Source organism: Macrobrachium rosenbergii, chromosome 24 (genome assembly GCF_040412425.1).
Source record: "Macrobrachium rosenbergii isolate ZJJX-2024 chromosome 24, ASM4041242v1, whole genome shotgun sequence".
Lineage (NCBI taxonomy): Eukaryota > Metazoa > Arthropoda > Malacostraca > Decapoda > Palaemonidae > Macrobrachium > Macrobrachium rosenbergii.
This window is the reverse complement of record NC_089764.1, coordinates 13,565,602-13,583,055: the sequence shown is the minus strand read 5'-3', so window position 1 is coordinate 13,583,055 and position 17,454 is coordinate 13,565,602. Positions and strand designations below refer to the sequence as shown.

Sequence of the window (17,454 nt, the reverse complement as noted above, 5' to 3'; positions counted from 1 at the left end):
CCAGTCTGGATCTTTACACCTTTCCACCATTTGGAATGATCAGAGGGGTACTGAGAAAATTTTGTTCACATCACAACATAAGGATGACCCTTGTGGCCCCCTTTTGGCCACAGGAGTGGTTTCCCGACCTGCTCGATCTCCTTGTAAATTTCCCAAGACTCCTCCCCGCGATTCCAAGTCTTTTCAGACAGCTCCACTTCAGGAAGTTCCATCAAAGTCTATCCACTCTGGCCCTGACAGGCTTTCGACTGTCAGCAAGCTCATCTGAGCAAAAGGATTTTCTAACTCAGTGGTGGAGGCTATCACCAAATGTAGATGTAACTCTTCCAACCCAGTCTACCAGGCAAAGTGGTCAGTGTTTAGGCTTTGGTGCAGAAGAAACAACATTTCTTCTGCTCAAACATCTATTGCTCAAATAGCGGACTTCGTTTGTTATTTGAGATCATCTAGGGGCCTGTCTGCTTCTACAATTAAAGGACAAAGAGCAATGCTTAGCTCTGTTTTCCATCCTAGAGGACTTGACATTTCTTCTAATCAGGATTTGTCAGACCTTATTTGGTCTTTTAATATCTCCAAGTCCAGGAAGGAGGAGTCCTTCTCATGGAATCTGGACGTACTCCTTAAGTGGCTTACTAGTTCATGTTTTGAACGCATGCGCTCCTCCTCTCTAAGGGATGTAACAAAGAAGGCTATTTTTCTCGTGGCTCTGGCCACTGCGAAGAGGATCAGCAAACTTCACGTGATCAACAAGAGGATCGGCTTTTCTCAAGGGGACGCAGTTTGTTCCTTTTTACTTGGGGTTCTTAGCAAAGAACAAAAATCTGTCACATCCTTGGCCTCGTTCTTTCACAATTAAAAGCTTATTGGATATTCTAGATATGGAAGAGGAAGAAAGAGACCTGTGCCCGGTGAGAGCCCTCAAGCACTATTTACATCATACTAAGAAGATTAGAGGACAGTTTAGTAATTTGTGGTTTTCTGTGAAAAATCCTTCTAGACCCTTGTCGAAGAACGCCATTTCTATCTTCTTGAGGGATCTCATCATAGAGTCACACTCCCAAATAGTGGAGAATGACTTAACTCTCTTGAAAGTTAGAGCACACGATGTCAGGGCAGTTGCTACCTTGGTAGTTTTTAAGCATAACCTTTTCCTCTCCATGATCTTGCAAACAACATATTGGAGGTGTAAATCAGTGTTTGCGATGCACTGTTTACGAGACATGGAGACCATTTACGAGAATTGCAGCACAGTAAACCCCCCGTATTCATGTGGGATGCGTACCTCTCCCCACTGAGAAAAGCTGAAATCCGCAAATACTTAAAACCCCTCTAAAAACACTTAGAACTGCCTATTTTGATAGTTTAAACACAAAAAAAAAACCTCTAAAAATGCTTATACCTGAGTATTTTAATAGTTTTATCACAAGAAGTGATTTAGTCATGAAAATGTATATTTTTTTCCCTCTCAGGGTTGTTAAATGCAGACGGGGCCTTATTTATAGATAATGAGTTTGACACTCTTCTGCCAGATAGGGCAACTAGAGTGTGCTCAAATAAAGTTATGTCTAAATGCTCTGCTCCCCTTTTCTGTTAGCTGGTCAAATTAGCACATACAACCTCACCCTGAGTTATTACCTTTGCTGGAGGTAATTATTCATTATGGAAACTTTAGTGGATGTACTCAGTCACTAAGATAAGTAATAGTAATGGAAGGTACTCAACATCCAAAGGCTGGGTGTGGACAGTGGGCAGTGAGCGTCCCCTGTTGTGGACTTGTTTAAGACTAAAGGAAGTTGTCTTTTTTTCCAATTTTTGGTTTACCAGAGCAACGTCCTCTAACTTGGGCAGGGACACCAAGCTGTTCCATGGGTAGGTCTTGACTGTAATGCCTTTCTTAATCTTGCTAGGTTTTAGGAAGTCATCAGTGTATTAAGGCAGCTTTGTAAGTTGTCTCTTGGCATTGATTACCCCAGGTGACCAGGGAAGGCTGTGTTTCCAGTTTCTTTCAGTGGTGGATGCAAGGAATCGATTCTTCCAACACCTGTGGTCAGGGTGTCAGTCATGGTCCCACTTTAAGGGTTTTTTTCCAGCACCAATACCTCTATAAACAACATGGTAAGGTTTCTGTTGTTTCTCAAAAACATGAGGAAACTTCTTGGTAGCAGCTATTAAGGCTAAAGGGCCATGTTGGCTTTGGCTTTAGGCCAAAGAAATCTAGATGTTTTTCTAGATTTTAAAGTGGAGTTTCCCAGGTCTCTGCTATGTACTTTACCTTGGAATCTGTATGCAGTTCTTCAGTTCATTTTTTGTTGACCTTTGAACTGTTTAGAACTAGTTCCTAGTAAAGAAGTTTCTGTGGAAACTTCACAGTAGCCTTAGACACAGCTAAAGAGTTAGAGAGCGGCAATCTTAGTCAGACAAAGATAGGCCTTGCTAAAGACAAGGCAATTATCTTTGCCTTATTTTGAGCCCAGTACAGTTTCGGACTAGGCTCTTGCCTACAACAGTATCTTTACCTAGCCTGGAGTCACTAGGGCTTGAGGAACTTGACCCCTTGGGAGTCCAGTACTGTCTGTAAGGATTGTTGGAATTGTCCTAACAGAATTAAATCTGATGTAAAGGTTCTGTCTTGAGTGATATGGAAACCGGAGTTTCCTAAGAGTAGAATGCAATGTCCTTTTCACTGGGTCTTTGGTTTAGGACTTTCATGCTAATTTCTATCCTTTTGGAATGTAAGTCACTGGACATGTGAGCAGTGGCTACAACTTTTAAATTTGAGAACTTATCTTTGGATAAGATGTTGAAGTCACTCGATGGCAAGGTAATCTTGTACTTGCTTTGGCTTATCTTCATGGTGTGGAGATTAAATTTGATTATTGCAGAGCATTAACTCCTCTGTTTTGTGCAGAGGATATTATGTCCTGAATTGATAGGTAGGTGTTTTTGGTCTGCTGCCTTTTAAACTGGTTGTGGTTTTTGGAAAGCTTGGAGGTACTCAGTGTTGAGTATTATAATTAAACCTTTTTTGTACATATGCACTTGTTAGTTATCCATCATTGGCTCTGCAGGGTTTTGGCGCAGTAACCCAACCCCTTCTTTTGCTGAGGGGCCATCCTCCAAAGAGACCTCAGCTATCTTCATGATGAGGATCTCGTACCTGAGTGACAATCCTCCTAAGGCAACATTAATAGCCTATGGTTTGAATTCACTGGGTAAAACAAACAGTTTTGTACAATTGTTTTGTTACTAAGTACCCTTTAAAGGTTGTTGATTTTCACTTTGCTCAGCACCTGTTTGAAATATGGAAATCAGCTATATAATGGAGAGGTAAGATTTATTTCTTAAATACTTACCTCTCTATTTTATAAATTGTCCTCCCTACCTCAGTACATTCAAAGTTGACAGAAGTAGACTGCTGGCTACTGGTGTTTGTACCTATTAGTCCATTGTTGGGGTGTGGGAGAAGTAGATGGATAGAAGAAAGATATTCATAGAAAAACTGAGTGTTCTCATTTTTTGTTTTAATCTCTTGACTCCTGCTGGTGTGGAAGTAAAAGTATATAATGGAGAGATAAGTATTTGAAAAATAAATCATTAAGTATTTATATTTTGTGCTATTTTTTTATGTTTTGTTTTAATTTGTAACTGTCCTATGTTTAATCATGAATATTCTCATAGGAGGCCTTCAGCAAGTTTCGGCATGGTGACGCAATAACAAGGGATTCCCGGAGGGTTATTAAGAAATGGAGTGGAACACCTCCACCACAAGTAAGTAGCTTTGAATGAGTAATTTATATGCTACTATTTCAATGGAATTTTATGATTAAGATAAGCAAAACATCTGCTACAAGATTTTTTAGACAATTTCTATATTTTTGCTGCTTAGGAGAGAGTTAAAAAAATTCTATGTTTCACCCCAAACCTATCACTTATAACTAATCTATGGTCTTTGAGTGAATCCAACTTGCTTCTAACAGACAAAAGAAGAGCAAGTGCTAGCCATTAGTAGGGCATATGTATTTTTGGATCCAAACAGTTAAGTACCTACCTCACTTTTCATGTGCCAGCACATTGCACACAAATTGAATTTCCAAGATCTTGCATATTTCTTTAGGGCTGTCTCAGTCTCTTGTATCATTTATTTATTCATCAGATAATGTAGTTTTCCTGTGCTCTTAGTTTAAAAGGCATTTTGAGATTTAATAACCACACTATTATTCATGCAAGATCTAAGGTAGATGCAGATTAATGGAAATAAAATGTAGTAAATGTGTTTAGCCTGTACTTGGCTATATGTGGCATTATTTGGATTGAATCTTACCTACTGTTAAATTTAGCTTTATATTCATGGCATTTGGTGTGATCAGCATTTAAAAAACAATCAAAACACACTTGGCTAACCCGCAAGGACTGTCACTGTAGTCATATGTATTCCCACCAGATGGTGTTGGAATGTTTACGTTCTTGTCATATTTCTTCAAGCCGACCTGTTATATTGACGGTCGGATCGGCGTTTGTAATGTTTTGTTGATTTCTGGCTAATTTTCTCCTGTATGGTATGTACTGTGGTTGTTTCTGTTTTAGCTTTATTTCATCCACAGCAAGCAGAGATGAAAGCTGTATAGGAAAGACTTTGTTAAATGTTTAATTTTTGCAAGATGACTCATAACCTGTTCTATCTACATTCCTGGTGATTATTGAACAGTGTATTGTCAGGTTAGGGTTTCAGAGCCAAGCTGCCATGGTCATTGCAGAGCCTGCCAAATAGTGTACAGTCTGACTGTATCAGTCCAAGGGGCACACCTTTTCTAAATGTACAGTACCTATTTTCCTGGTTTCAATGGTATTCACGAAGTCTTTCAGTATAGCTATCAAGGTTGGTTTACAAGTTAGCTGTATCATGATTTTTAAGAATCATGAGTCAGGACTTAGGTTCGTCTAATGAGCTATGAATTGTGTGCAAGAGTTTTGAAAAAGATGCATATGAGGAGCCTCAAACCACTTTCATTGGATATCACTTGTTTTGAAATACCTTTGAGGTCCCAAAGCTCTGTTAAAAACCAGCAATGGGGTTACTAGGATTATGGAGTGTTGACTGATGGAGGGAACTCCCTAGAGATTAACAAAGAGAATAGGAAAAAGCTTTAATCTGTCCCACAGATCCATAAAGACATCACTTGACCAAATTGCCTGGTCTGGCACTGGTTTAGCACCTGCCACTGTGGGAACTCCTTCACATACAGTATACAACAGCCTTGTTTTGGAACTAATTACTAGGTGAAGTTGTGATCCATACAAATACAGGTTAGTTCACAAACAGGGGAGATAAAATCACATGTGATTTATTTATTTTGTTTTATTTCTTTGTAACACTAGCACATATAGGGAGGTTAATAGGGTTGCATGCCCTCTCCAGTCAAGTTACTCACACCAAGAACTTGCACAGTATTAGACTTTTTGTACATACAGTGGGTCCCCCCGCTACATCACGTATGAGCAATCGCTGGTTCAGTTAATTGCTGGTTTTTCTGTTGAGCTTATCTCCAAATATACAATTGAAAGTTCACTAATATGTGAATTTTTTCAGAACAATATTCACTAATTACTGTATTTTCATCTTATTTTCATGACTAAATACATTTTTTATGATAAAAAATTATGTACTGATTTTCAAATAATATTAATGTAAACAGCAAAATGTCAATAAATTAAAATTCCACAAAATCACAAAACATCTTACCAGTGTACATGAACACCTCAGTTCTCTCTCTCTCTCTCTCTCTCTCTCTCTCTCTCTCTCTCTCTCTCTCTCTCTCTCTCTCTCTCTCTCTCTCTCTCTCTCTCTCTCTCTCTCTCTCTCTCTCAGTGTAGTACAAATCTTTTAATGCAAAAACAGCAAAATTTCAATAAAACTTTATTTCACTTACAGAATAAACTATAATATTGATCTATTATTATTGTAATATGTATATAAAAAAATTATAGTCTTGACATCTGTAATTGTTTTTACTGTAGGCACTTGTTGCCATATTTTTTCTTTCTCTGATTTACTGAACCATGCTTCATTAAAGGTTTAGTAGTTGACTCTACGATTATCACGCATATTATAATAGTACACAAGAGAATATTTTATCACTTTAGGTGTTTCATCTTTAATCACCGTAAAAATATTTAAAATTTGACTTTCATATGTAAGCAACACAAGGTTACTGTTATTTTCCTCCCCAGCTTGTCATGTCAAGGCTTGTCACCAGCTGCCGTGCTGAGACTTTTTTTTTTGTAGTAAACACCAGTTCTCTCTCTCTCTCTCTCTCTCTCTCTCTCTCTCTCTCTCTCTCTCTCTCTCTCTCTCTCTCTCTCTCTTAATAAAATATGAATTACAGTATAATAAACTCTCTGTACAAAATTAAAAATAATTCCATTAATAAATTTGTTTCTTTTAGCGATTAAAAAATTATTTTCTTAATCCTTTCGAAAGTAGTGACCCTCAATCAGCTGATTCTCAGAATGTAAACATTACAAATATGGGACAGTAATTTTTTTATACATATTACAATGATAACATATCAAAATAATAATACAGTATAAATGGATTCTGTAAGTGAAATACAGTAATATAGTAATGTGTTTAAATTAATATTAATATTTGAAAATTAGTAAATAATTGTAACATATACAGGTTGACCATCACTAATCCAGCAATCAGTAGTCTGGAACAATCAGTAATCCAGCACAAATTTCGGCTAGAGTAATTTCCAATGTTTCCGCATTAATTTTCAAATTTCCCGGGTCGCTGCGCTAACTCGCTCGCCGGCCACTTTGATTTCATGGCGCAGTGTGCTGCATCAACAAACTGGTAGCCTAGCCTACATTATACTGAACTCTGTTCACATATTAACAGTATTATACAAACATCAACATAACAAATGTGCATCTTTTTCATGGATCTTTTAAAAAGTTATGCTTTACTACAGTGTTTCCAATTGTATTATAAATTGCGATCAATGTTTTGTTTTGGGAATCGGTATTGCGGTGTTTATTTCGCCGCATTTAACTAAGTTCAAAGCGCTTTTCTTGCTTCTAGTTAGCTTAAATTAATATGGATACTTTATTTATTTAGGGCGAGGATATTTTTCGTTATACGAAGTGTTTTTAAGTTGAAATATAACTTAAATGTCTCGTTGTGAAACTAATTTAGCTGTTTTTTTCGTTAATATATGACGTTCTCAGGAATCGCGGCTGGCCGTTTTGGGGAATGTTTGTTTTGTGTGAAATAAACCAAGATTCCGTTCGCTATTTTCTCTTGATTTCATCATAATACAAGCTTTACGTATTTATCTTTTATCGACGTGAAAACAGTGGTAATTTGTATTATTTCATGCCCAGTAGTTTTGATTAAAATACATTCTCTCCAGTTTTATTTACGGTCGAGTTTCATCCATGTTGCCGATGCACGATAATTTATAGTCATTGGCAGCTTTAACATTGTTTTCTCAGCTTCAGCTACAACTTGCAGCTTAAAGTTACTGTAGCAGTATATTTCCCTGCTGATCTTTTCTCCAAATAAGGGTATAGTGTAAAAAATATATCAGTCGTATTGTACAGTACTTAACGTCATTCGTAACATAACTGCAGTAATTGAGTATTACCGTACGATGGTTGAAATGTAAGCACAACAGTTGTTATCCGATACGATTATTAGCAAAGCAACAGTTTCCCGTTCGGTTGTTTATGGTTGTACGCATTTACGCAAGAGTATAACGTTACTAACAATACTCTCATCATTCTCTTTTACTTTTTTAACTAGCAGATGGAATAAAGAGATGGAGGAAAAGAAGTTGGTCTATTGTAAGTTGGTCTCTCTCGCTGCCTGCGCCTGCGTGAAATCTAAAAATATTTTTTCCTAAATATTTTCGTATCGGTATTAATTATTGCTAACCCCATCATAAACTCGAAATACTGTAAGTCGAATTGTCGTAACTCGAGCACTACCTTTATTTGATAATTGTCTTTTCTTTATTAACCAACTTGTACTGATTTATGGGATACTTTAATTCTAAGATGAGGTGCTTAGCTACTGGGTTTCGTGTATTCTAGCCTAACAAATGGCTAATCCGGCAAAATGGCTAATCCGGCACCCTCCAGGTCCCAATGATGCTGGATTAGTGATGGTCAACCTGTACATACCCAAGATCATAAAAGTATTCATAAAAATATAACATTCATGCAGATCAAAATACTAACATAAAGTGTGATACGCATGACGCTTTTCAAATATATTCATCAGAAATCACCATGACGACGGAAGAAATATGGCCCCAAATGGCAGAATAAGCAGGTTTTTTTTGATGTAAACTCAATAACAATGCAGTTTTCGTTTTCAATGCACCCAGAGCATTAAAAGTAAGGTTTTCTTATGATTTTGACGATTTTCGACGATTTTCCGGCTTACGACGAGTTACGTGCAAGAAGAACGGAACTAACGGGAGTAGTTACATTGTTCTACAAACTACCCTTGTATTTTAGATATGCTGTAAACTCATCCTAAAACACTACTGTACTGTAATATCACTTCAAAATCATCATACAAAACACAAAAAAAATCAATAAAATGCACATTTGCACAGTACATGATGTGTAGTTGGCCATACCCTCACACAGTTCTCTGCTAAGACTTAAAGTGATACTAAGTAGCTGTAAGCCATAGTATGCACCAAAATATTTTTAGGGCTAATGTTGTAAGATGACTCTGAAATATTAAGTTTATTTTTTTATGATAATTTAAGCCATACTGTATTTGGTGTTTGAACCATTAAAATATGCAATTATAAGCATTTTTAGAAGTGGGTCTTTGGTTTCTGAACTATCTAAATTGCCAGTTATAAGCATTTTTAGAAGGGGATACCAACAACGCCGATTTTTGCTTAACGCGGGTGGTTGTGGTCCCTATCCCCGGTGATTACCGGGGACCCACTGTATCTGGTTTTGTGGTCAAAACCAAGTCTTCAAGTTCACACCTTTCCTCTCCTCCATTGTTGCCAGTACTACTAGGAGTAGGGAAGATATGTTTTTTTGTGTGATGAGAACAGAGAGTTTTCATATAAGTAACTTAGCAAGTAATGACAGTACATAGCTGTACTCTTTCACTCAAGCGACAGCTAAAAATTGAAGTTCGCGGTAGTGATATTGTTGTTTTTGTGTAGGTGACTACTCGGCCCACTATCGGGGAACAATTGAAACAACAAAACAGAGGAGCTCATTTCTTTTTTGCTGGGTTTCAAACTAACATTGAATGTTTTTGACTGTTTTTTGGGGAGTTTTTCATCTCTTTTTCTCAGGACTTGGTGATGTACTCTTTGCTCTGGTAGCTTTTCAGCTGAGTTAGTTAGTTTAGGAGACCCTTGTGTTATTAATAATGTCAGTTTCAAGTTCCTTCAGCATTAGGTATTGTAGGGAGGGTTGCAAGACCCGCATGACTAAGGTCATCACCCACTATAATCATACAATCTGTGCTAAATGTAGAGGACAAGAGTGCTATAAGGATCTTAAGTGAGGAATGTAAAGGATGGGGTGAAAAGCTGTGGAAGATTTTGAAATCTCATTGGGAGAAATTAAACAGATAGAAAGATGAAGGCAGCTTCTAGAAGCTCATAGTTTAGAACCTGTTACTATTCCTTCTGTTGATGACCGTAACATTCCTTATTCCCCGGCTTTAGCCTTATCCCCCATCCGTAGTCCACCTAATATTTTACCATCGACTCCTTTACCCAGCTCCCATGCTTCTGAACCCTATGCCATTGCCAGCCTCGAGAGTAAGTTTGATCGCAAAATTGACCATGTGGTCAACACAGCATCTGAGTTAGGTGAGTTCCTTAAGGTCCTAATGGATCAAGTGCATAGCACAAGTGATTGTGCAAGTGCCAGTGTCAGTGCCAGTGGAGGAGGTGGCTGTTCGTCCCGCTGATTCTCCCAGACAAAGGTCCCTGTCACACTCCCCTGAACCTGGGAGGAGACAAACCAGAGGTCCAAAGGAGGTCGGTGGGCTTTGTCCACGGACAGTCGCCCCCTCGTCTGATTCTGTAGCTCGTGTTTCAGCCATTGGAAAGGCATCTCTGTCAGTCTTCGAACTCCAATCTCTCCAGCCTGACAAGGGGCGTTTTTGGTACTTTCCAGGCGAATCTTGTCCTCTTAAGAGGCATCATGCCAGTGATATTTCTCCCATTCCATCGAAACGGACTAGATAGCCATCGCTCAGCCCTCAGCCAAGTTGCAGTGTGTGGTGCAGCCCGGACCGCTTTTTGCCCGAGTGGTCTAATTCAGAGCACCAGTTTTTGGTGCCCAAGTGCCCCTCTGCTAGGAAACACTTCATCTTCGTCCAGGCGCCTGCATGAGCACCTAGTGCATTCTCCTGAGCGTCACATGGTGTTATCTGTCACTGAGCGCCCAACACTGATTCCTGAGTGCCTGGTACCTGCATCTACCAGCTTGGCACCAATTGCTAACTGCTCAGGGCCAACTGTTAAGTGCCCGGTGCCAACCAAGCGCCCATCTTCTTCTTCGCCTGCACCTGTCATAGAGGATCCATCTTTTGCTCATATCAAGCAACAGTTAGCAGACATTCTGAGCCTGCTTTATAAGACGTCTTCTGTACCAAAGCCTTCCCGAGACATATTATTGTCTTCAGTCTCTTCCAACTCCCCTTGGTGTATGCTTCTCTTTTGAGGTATTTCTTAGCAACTTTCCTGTTGCATTTACAGCCAGCCACTCCAGTTTCACCAGCTTCTACCTTCCTTATGAGGAATCAAGTAGAATCCAGCACTCATCTCCCCAAGGTGGTTCTTTCTTCATCTGTGAGGAAAGCTTTAAAGGAAGTAGAAGATTGGCTCGCTATGAAAAGAGAAATAGGGAAGGCTACTTTTGCTTTTCCTCCAGCGATGCTAACAGCCAGAAGATATCTGTCCTATGCTACAGGAGAAACTCCATCCTTGGGAGGTGTTGCCTCATCCCAAGGTGACTGATCGACTCGGCTTGTCGATCCACATTCTCTTCGGCTAAGGTTTTCTTTGCTTCCTCGGAGCTGGATCATCTAGTCAAACATATGTTCAAAGTCCTCGAGGTGTTAAGTTTCTTCCACTGGACGCTCGGGCCCCTCGCCAGGAAGATAGAAGACTACAATGTTTTGGCGACAGACCTGTCAGCAGATTGGCTTGGTGTATTGTCATACACTGATAAAGCCGTTCGGGATGGCTCCTTGGAGCTTGCAGCCCTCTTTTCCATTGGAGTCCTGAAGAAGAGGGAGTTGTGGTGCTCCTTCACCAAGAAGGGAGTGACTTTGGTTCAGAAGTCGGCGTTGATGTTTTCTCCCTTGGACAAGCAGTACCTATCTCCTCTCATGCCTTCACAGATTACATTGACGGCACACTCCGAGGGCTCCGAGAGGTTTGCAGCTGTGACGGAGGAAGTGTCATCTTTCCTAAAGAAAATGGCCATAGGAGTAGTAGAAGACCACACTACCAAAGGCTTTTACAATCGCCTGTTCGTAGTTCCCAAGTCATGGGGGTGGAGGTCGTGGAGACCTTTCCTCGATGTCAGTGCTTTGAACTTCTTTGTACAGAAGACAAAGTTCAAAATGGAGACAACTCAGATAGTGCTATCATCCATCCAACCGGGCGACTGGATGATCACCCTGGACATGCAGGATGCATATTTCCATATCCCAGTACATCCAGAGTCCAGGAAATACTTAAGATTTGTCTTCTAGGGCAGAGTCTTCCAATTTCGAGTGCTATGTTTTGGCCTCTCCTTGACCCCTCAGATATCTACGCGAGTTCTAGCACCCCTCACAAAGTGGCTACACTGTCTAGGCATCAATGTATGCCTGTACCTGGACGATTGGCTTCTCTGTTCATCGTCGCAGGAACAGTGCACGAAGGATCTTCAGAAAACCCTTCTTTTGCCCAGGAACTAGGGTTATTGATAAACCTGCAGAAAATGCAGGTAACCCCGACTCAGGAGATTCTCTATTTGGGGATTAGGATAAACTGAGTTTTCAGGTTTTTCCTTCCCCCAAGAGGATAGAGTTCTGCCTTCAGTCAGTACACGATCTTCTTTCTCTCCAGTCGTGTTCAGCAAATCAGGTGAATGAGTCTATTGGGAACTCTCTCATCCATCGACCAGTTAGTGAAGTTAGGAGGACTACACATGAGACCTCTTCATTTCTTCCTGAGGGCAAATTGGAACAAAAGGAAGCAACCAGACCCAGTGGCGTTCCCCATAACACGGGAGATAAAGTAGATCTGCGGTGGTGGACGTCCAGAGGCTGACTTTTAGAGAGAAAGTCTTTACACCTTGTGAACCCCGACCTCTTCTATGCATACGTCTCGGACCAAGGCTGAGGAGCCCTTCTGGGCCTTAGAAGCTTCCGGTAGATGCTCTCCAGAAAAACAGAATCTGCACATAAATAGTAAGGAGCTGACTGCTATTGATTTGGGCTTAATGTACTTTGTAAAAGCAGTCACAGACAAGAACATGGTGGTGCATTCCGACAACACCACGGCTCTCTCCTACATAAAGAAGTAAGGTGAAACCCACTCCTTCTCCCTTTGCAGGCAGCAAAGGAGCTGCTCATATGGCCAGATGAGAATTGGGTCAAGATTGTCACCAGGTTCATCCACGCGAAGATGAACATGTTAGCAGACAAACTAAGTCGGAGAGGACAGGTCCTTCCAACAGAATGGACTCTGAACTCTGCAGTCTGCGACAGACTATGGAAGTTATGGGGCAGGCCGACTGGGGACTTGTTCGCCACATCAAAGAACCACCATCTTTCTCTCTTGTGTTCGCTGATTCCAGATCTTACGGCATGGGTGACGGATGCCATGTTGATAAACTGGTTTAACTTGGACCTCTATACCTTCCCTCCATTCAACATGGTGAGAGAGGTCCTCAGCAAGTTCCTGTCCCGTTGCATTGTGACAATGAACTTGATAGCTCTGTTTTGGCCTCTCAAGGAATGATTCCCGGACCTTCTAAAACTTCTTGTAGATTTTCTCAGACTGCTCCTGCAAAATCCATGTTTACTCACACTGCCCCATCTTTGGATGGAAATTCTATCAAGGACTATCCGCTCTACAGTAGCTCTGACAGGCTTCAGACTGTCTGGAGACACGTCAAAATGAAGGGATTTTCAAGGCAAGCTGCAAAAGCTATTGTGGGATGTAGACGTCAGTCTTCAGCCGAGTCTACCAGTCAAAGTGGGCTGTCTACCCTGGGGAGTGTAGTAGCCGTAACATCTCGTCTGCTAAAACCACTACAGCCCAGATAGCGGGCTTCCTTCTTTTCCTGAGGATCACCAAGGGGTTCTCTTCATCCACCATCAAAGGCTGGGGTCTGCTTTTAAGCATAGGGGACTAGACTTGGCCTCTAAACAAGACCTTAGTGACCTTATCAAGTCTTTTGAGACTTCCAAGCAGGTAAGAGTTGACTTTGTATCCTTGAACTTAGATGTAGTTCTTAAGTGGTTAACGGGACCTGCTTTTGAGCCTCTCCATTCCACGTCCCTTAAGAACCTAACAAAGAACTCTTTCTCGTAGCCATGGCCACTGCAAAATGAGTAAGCAAACTTCAGGCCATCGACAAATGTATTAGTTTCACTCAAGGAGATGCAGTTTGTACCTTTACGCTAGGCTTCAGAAAACCATCCAACCCCTGGCTGCGCTCATTCTCCATTAAAAACCTGATGGACATTCTCGGACCAGAAGAGGAGGAAAGGGTCCTTTGCCTGGTTAGGGTGCTTAGGTACTACATAGACAGAACCAAGAAGATCAGAGGCCCTACCAACAACCTCTGGTGCTCCGTCAAAAATCCTTCACGAACTCTGTCATTTTTTCTCAGGAGCCTTATTACGGGGGCACACTCACTAATCCAAGGGGACACCCTGCTTACCTTTAAGTGAGGGGACGCCCTGGTTACCTTTAAGTGAGAGCACACGAGATCAGGGCTGTCACCATTTCATATGCTTTCAGGTATAATATGTTGCTTTCAGCTATCCTCCAGTCAACTTACTGGAAGTGTAACTCCATTTTTGCTACCCATTATTTGAAGGAAATAGAAACAGTCTTTGAAAATTGGAGTACATTAGGTCCGTTATTGGTGGCTGGCATGGTCTTGGGGGAGGAAGCATAGGAAGCATTCCTTCCTATCCGTAACTTCTTCGCCTTGAAATTAGGGTGTTGAGTTTTTTTGGGGAGCCTGGGGGCTACTGTTACCTGGACTGCCCACCAGTCTTAAGTTGTGGTATGATGGTTTTTTAGATATTTCTTTTTTGGTGTAGGTGACAGCATTGTCTGGTCTTTTTGTCTTTTGGTACTGCACCCAGGTCAAGGGCAGTTTTTTCTCATATGCTTTGCGGGTATTTGGAAGACTCCTTTACTCTGAAGCCCCCCACTTAAAAGTAGAGACCTCTCACGGCAGTTCCGCTAAGTCACTACAGGTCAAGATGAGCAATGACCAGAGGCAGTAATCACCTGCAGTAGCTCTCTCTTACCAGGTAAGGAAACAACAAGCATTTTATCAACGCTAACAGATTTTATGTTTCGAATTCATCTTCATACCTGATTTTTTTTGGAACAGAATTTGCCTAAATATCCCACTGCCTATCAATGTGGGATTCAGCTTTGTAATTACTTGGTAAGTTACTTATATGAAAATGGTATTTTCATGATAAAATTAAGTTTCATATATACTTACCAAGTAATTACAGATCAGAGCCCTCCCTCCTCCCCACTCATGGACATTAAACATAAAAGAATTGAGCTGCTCTGTTTTGTTGTTCCTATTGTTCTCCGATGGTGGGTGGGGTAGTTACCTACACAAAAACAATAGTATCACTACTGCGAACTTCAAATTTTAGCTACCGCACGAGTGGAAAAGTATAGCTATGTAATTACTTGGTAAGTATATAAGAAACTTAATTTTATCATGAAAACATCATATTTATATTCATAAGACCAAACCTTTTAGGGAGAAGGTGGAGTACATTTGATTTTAGTTACTAGAGCATGCAAGACAAATACCTAAAAACGTATTGCGTAGGAAATCCCATTTTTAATCGGGTCATGTATTCAGGACAGTATGACCTTTTCAAGTCAGCATTGAATTGGATGTTACAATTAATCATGCCTCATGAAAATCTCCTAATATTCCAGTAAAATTCTGTCTCAGGGATCTAACTCATAAGTCTTGTTTCTTTCTCTGTTGGCCCTATTATTGTCACTGGTCAAGTAGTCTCTTCTTATGGTGATGCAAGCCCATCAGACTCTTCTCATGCATATGCAAGCATAGCTGACTCTTTATCTGTATCCTCTAAAGTCTTTAATATCAATCTTTAGCATGGCACTCTGGGGTTTCTATTTCATGACCAGTACTAATAAACAAATACAGTTTTTTGTAACTAAAATTTAATTTTTAAGGAATGGAAAAGTTCTTACTCTTTTCCAAGAATGTTATGTGGCCTTGGTTTACAACCTTATAAATTTACTGTGTTTAGTTTGGTTTTAATCTCATAAATATGGATACCTTGTTCTTTTTGACCTGTGAGTTCAGTTGCTAATCTCAGTCCCAATGGCTCTTGTTTGGATCTTAAAGTGTCAATCAGCCAGTTTTATTACATTTAGCAGCTTGATTCCCCCCCCTCCCCATTGCAATTTTGGCTAATTATAAGTACAGTAATGGGTTTGTACTGAAACAAGTATATTTTATAGGAAACAAAATTAATTTCCTCATATAAACCCATTATTTATAAAACAAAGTTCCTACCTCCCAGTCCCACTGTTTTCTCACAGATAATTGGCCAGACTACATGAAAAGTGAGCCACTCAGCTGCCATAGACCAAGGGATCTGTGTGTGCATGCAAAGAGCTACCACTGCTCTTCTTTTGTCTATTGAACAAAGGACTTAAGTGTCAGGGCATTTGAAGACCATGAATAAGGCCAGATTATAAGCAATCACTGTGTATAATTTTTTTTCTAAATGATATTTCAGAAGAAACAAAGTGAAGCAGAGTCCCAAAGCCAGGGTGCTGATGCTAGTGAACAATTAGCAGAACTTGACCGAAGTTTTGCTGAAGCTGTTCAAGAAGAAGAAGCCCTTAAAGAAGAGCTTAGAAAAATGAGGGAGATGGCACAGAAGAGAGCATCCTTTGAAGAGGAGAATAAAAAGCTGAAGAAAAAGGTTATTCCACTATGATAGTTTTGCAAATTGCTTACATTCACATTGTTTGGTATTGCACATCAGATTTATTTTGCTCCTAACAGGTGTTGAAAAGCTAATAGCAGAATTCTTACTTATTAATAGACAAAGCAGAGATGTTACTATGGGGAAGATCACCAGAGGTCTTCGAGTCCCTGTTCTCATGTTGTGACTGCCTTGCCATTAGCTTCCATTTTTAATAATCAATGAAAATATGTTTTTATTTTGACACAAACCCATTATTTTTACTTAGCCCACTTTGCATCACATGAAAATCCCAGACACTCCACAGAATAAAGAAGAATCCTTTCAGTTCTAGCTGGTGACACTTATACCTGGCTCAGTAAGTCCAGCAGCTAATAACTAAATCTCTTAATGTGGGTCTCTGATTCTGCTCACAGCTTACAGTTTTTCCTTGAGGAAATTTATTCCCTATGATCTTATTTATTCGCTCATTCACTCTTTTTCATTACCGGGTCTGTGCACAGATATTTATTTGTGTTTGTAGTGGGAGTGTTGCATTAGTGAAATATGATGTTTTCATTAATGAAGTATGTTTTTATTACACAAAACATGGTTTTTCATGCCAACACATAAATCATCTATTGCCCTATTTCTGTGGATGGGGCAGTTTCAGTCATGTTAACTTGCATCAGGAAAGATTTGAAGGCCCTTACTATGCATGCCCAGTCCTTCACATGACGCCCACTTCACTCTTGATTTTTGCTCTCCAAAGCCCAGAAGGGAGTAGGTTTGTGTGAATGAGTTTTACCACAAACCCATCACTATACAAAAGCTCAGTTTCCATACACTTGCCAGAAACACTCCCACCTCATTGGTTGTATACCTAAGCTCCAAATTCATTTCATGTGTGTCTGGTTTTCTGTACACAGCTTTCAAATGGCTACCAAGAATTTTATGATTCTATACTAATTTCTCTCATGTTTGTTCTTTTTTTATTCTTAAATATCCATTTTGTCCTCATTAATGCTTAGGTTCACTTAAGGGGTTGTTTTTTCCTTGGATGGCTAGGTGGTATTGTGAATATAAAATTGTTACAGTTCAGGTTTCAGTAAGTTTACAAATTTTATCGTGACCAGCCATCATGTTCATCATTTCACAAATTCTGTTTGGTGTTGGTATCATCAACCCAGTTTGTATCCTTTTCAGTGTTTGGAGTAAATCATAGCTTTAGGTACAACTCT

At 40.0% G+C, this 17,454-nt stretch overlaps 1 protein-coding gene across 4 annotated transcripts in view; it reads left to right on the top strand.

The window, feature by feature from the left end:
- The window catches only part of LOC136851876 (outer dense fiber protein 2-like), a 68,158-nt gene that overhangs the window by 20,091 nt on the left and 30,613 nt on the right, over window positions 1-17,454 (top strand). For all 4 annotated transcript variants that reach the window (XM_067126200.1, XM_067126202.1, XM_067126203.1 and 1 more), the window contains 2 exons: window positions 3,679-3,768; window positions 16,043-16,231. In XM_067126200.1, the coding sequence (XP_066982301.1) occupies window positions 3,679-3,768; window positions 16,043-16,231 (279 nt within the window). The remainder of the gene's footprint in view (window positions 1-3,678; window positions 3,769-16,042; window positions 16,232-17,454) is intronic.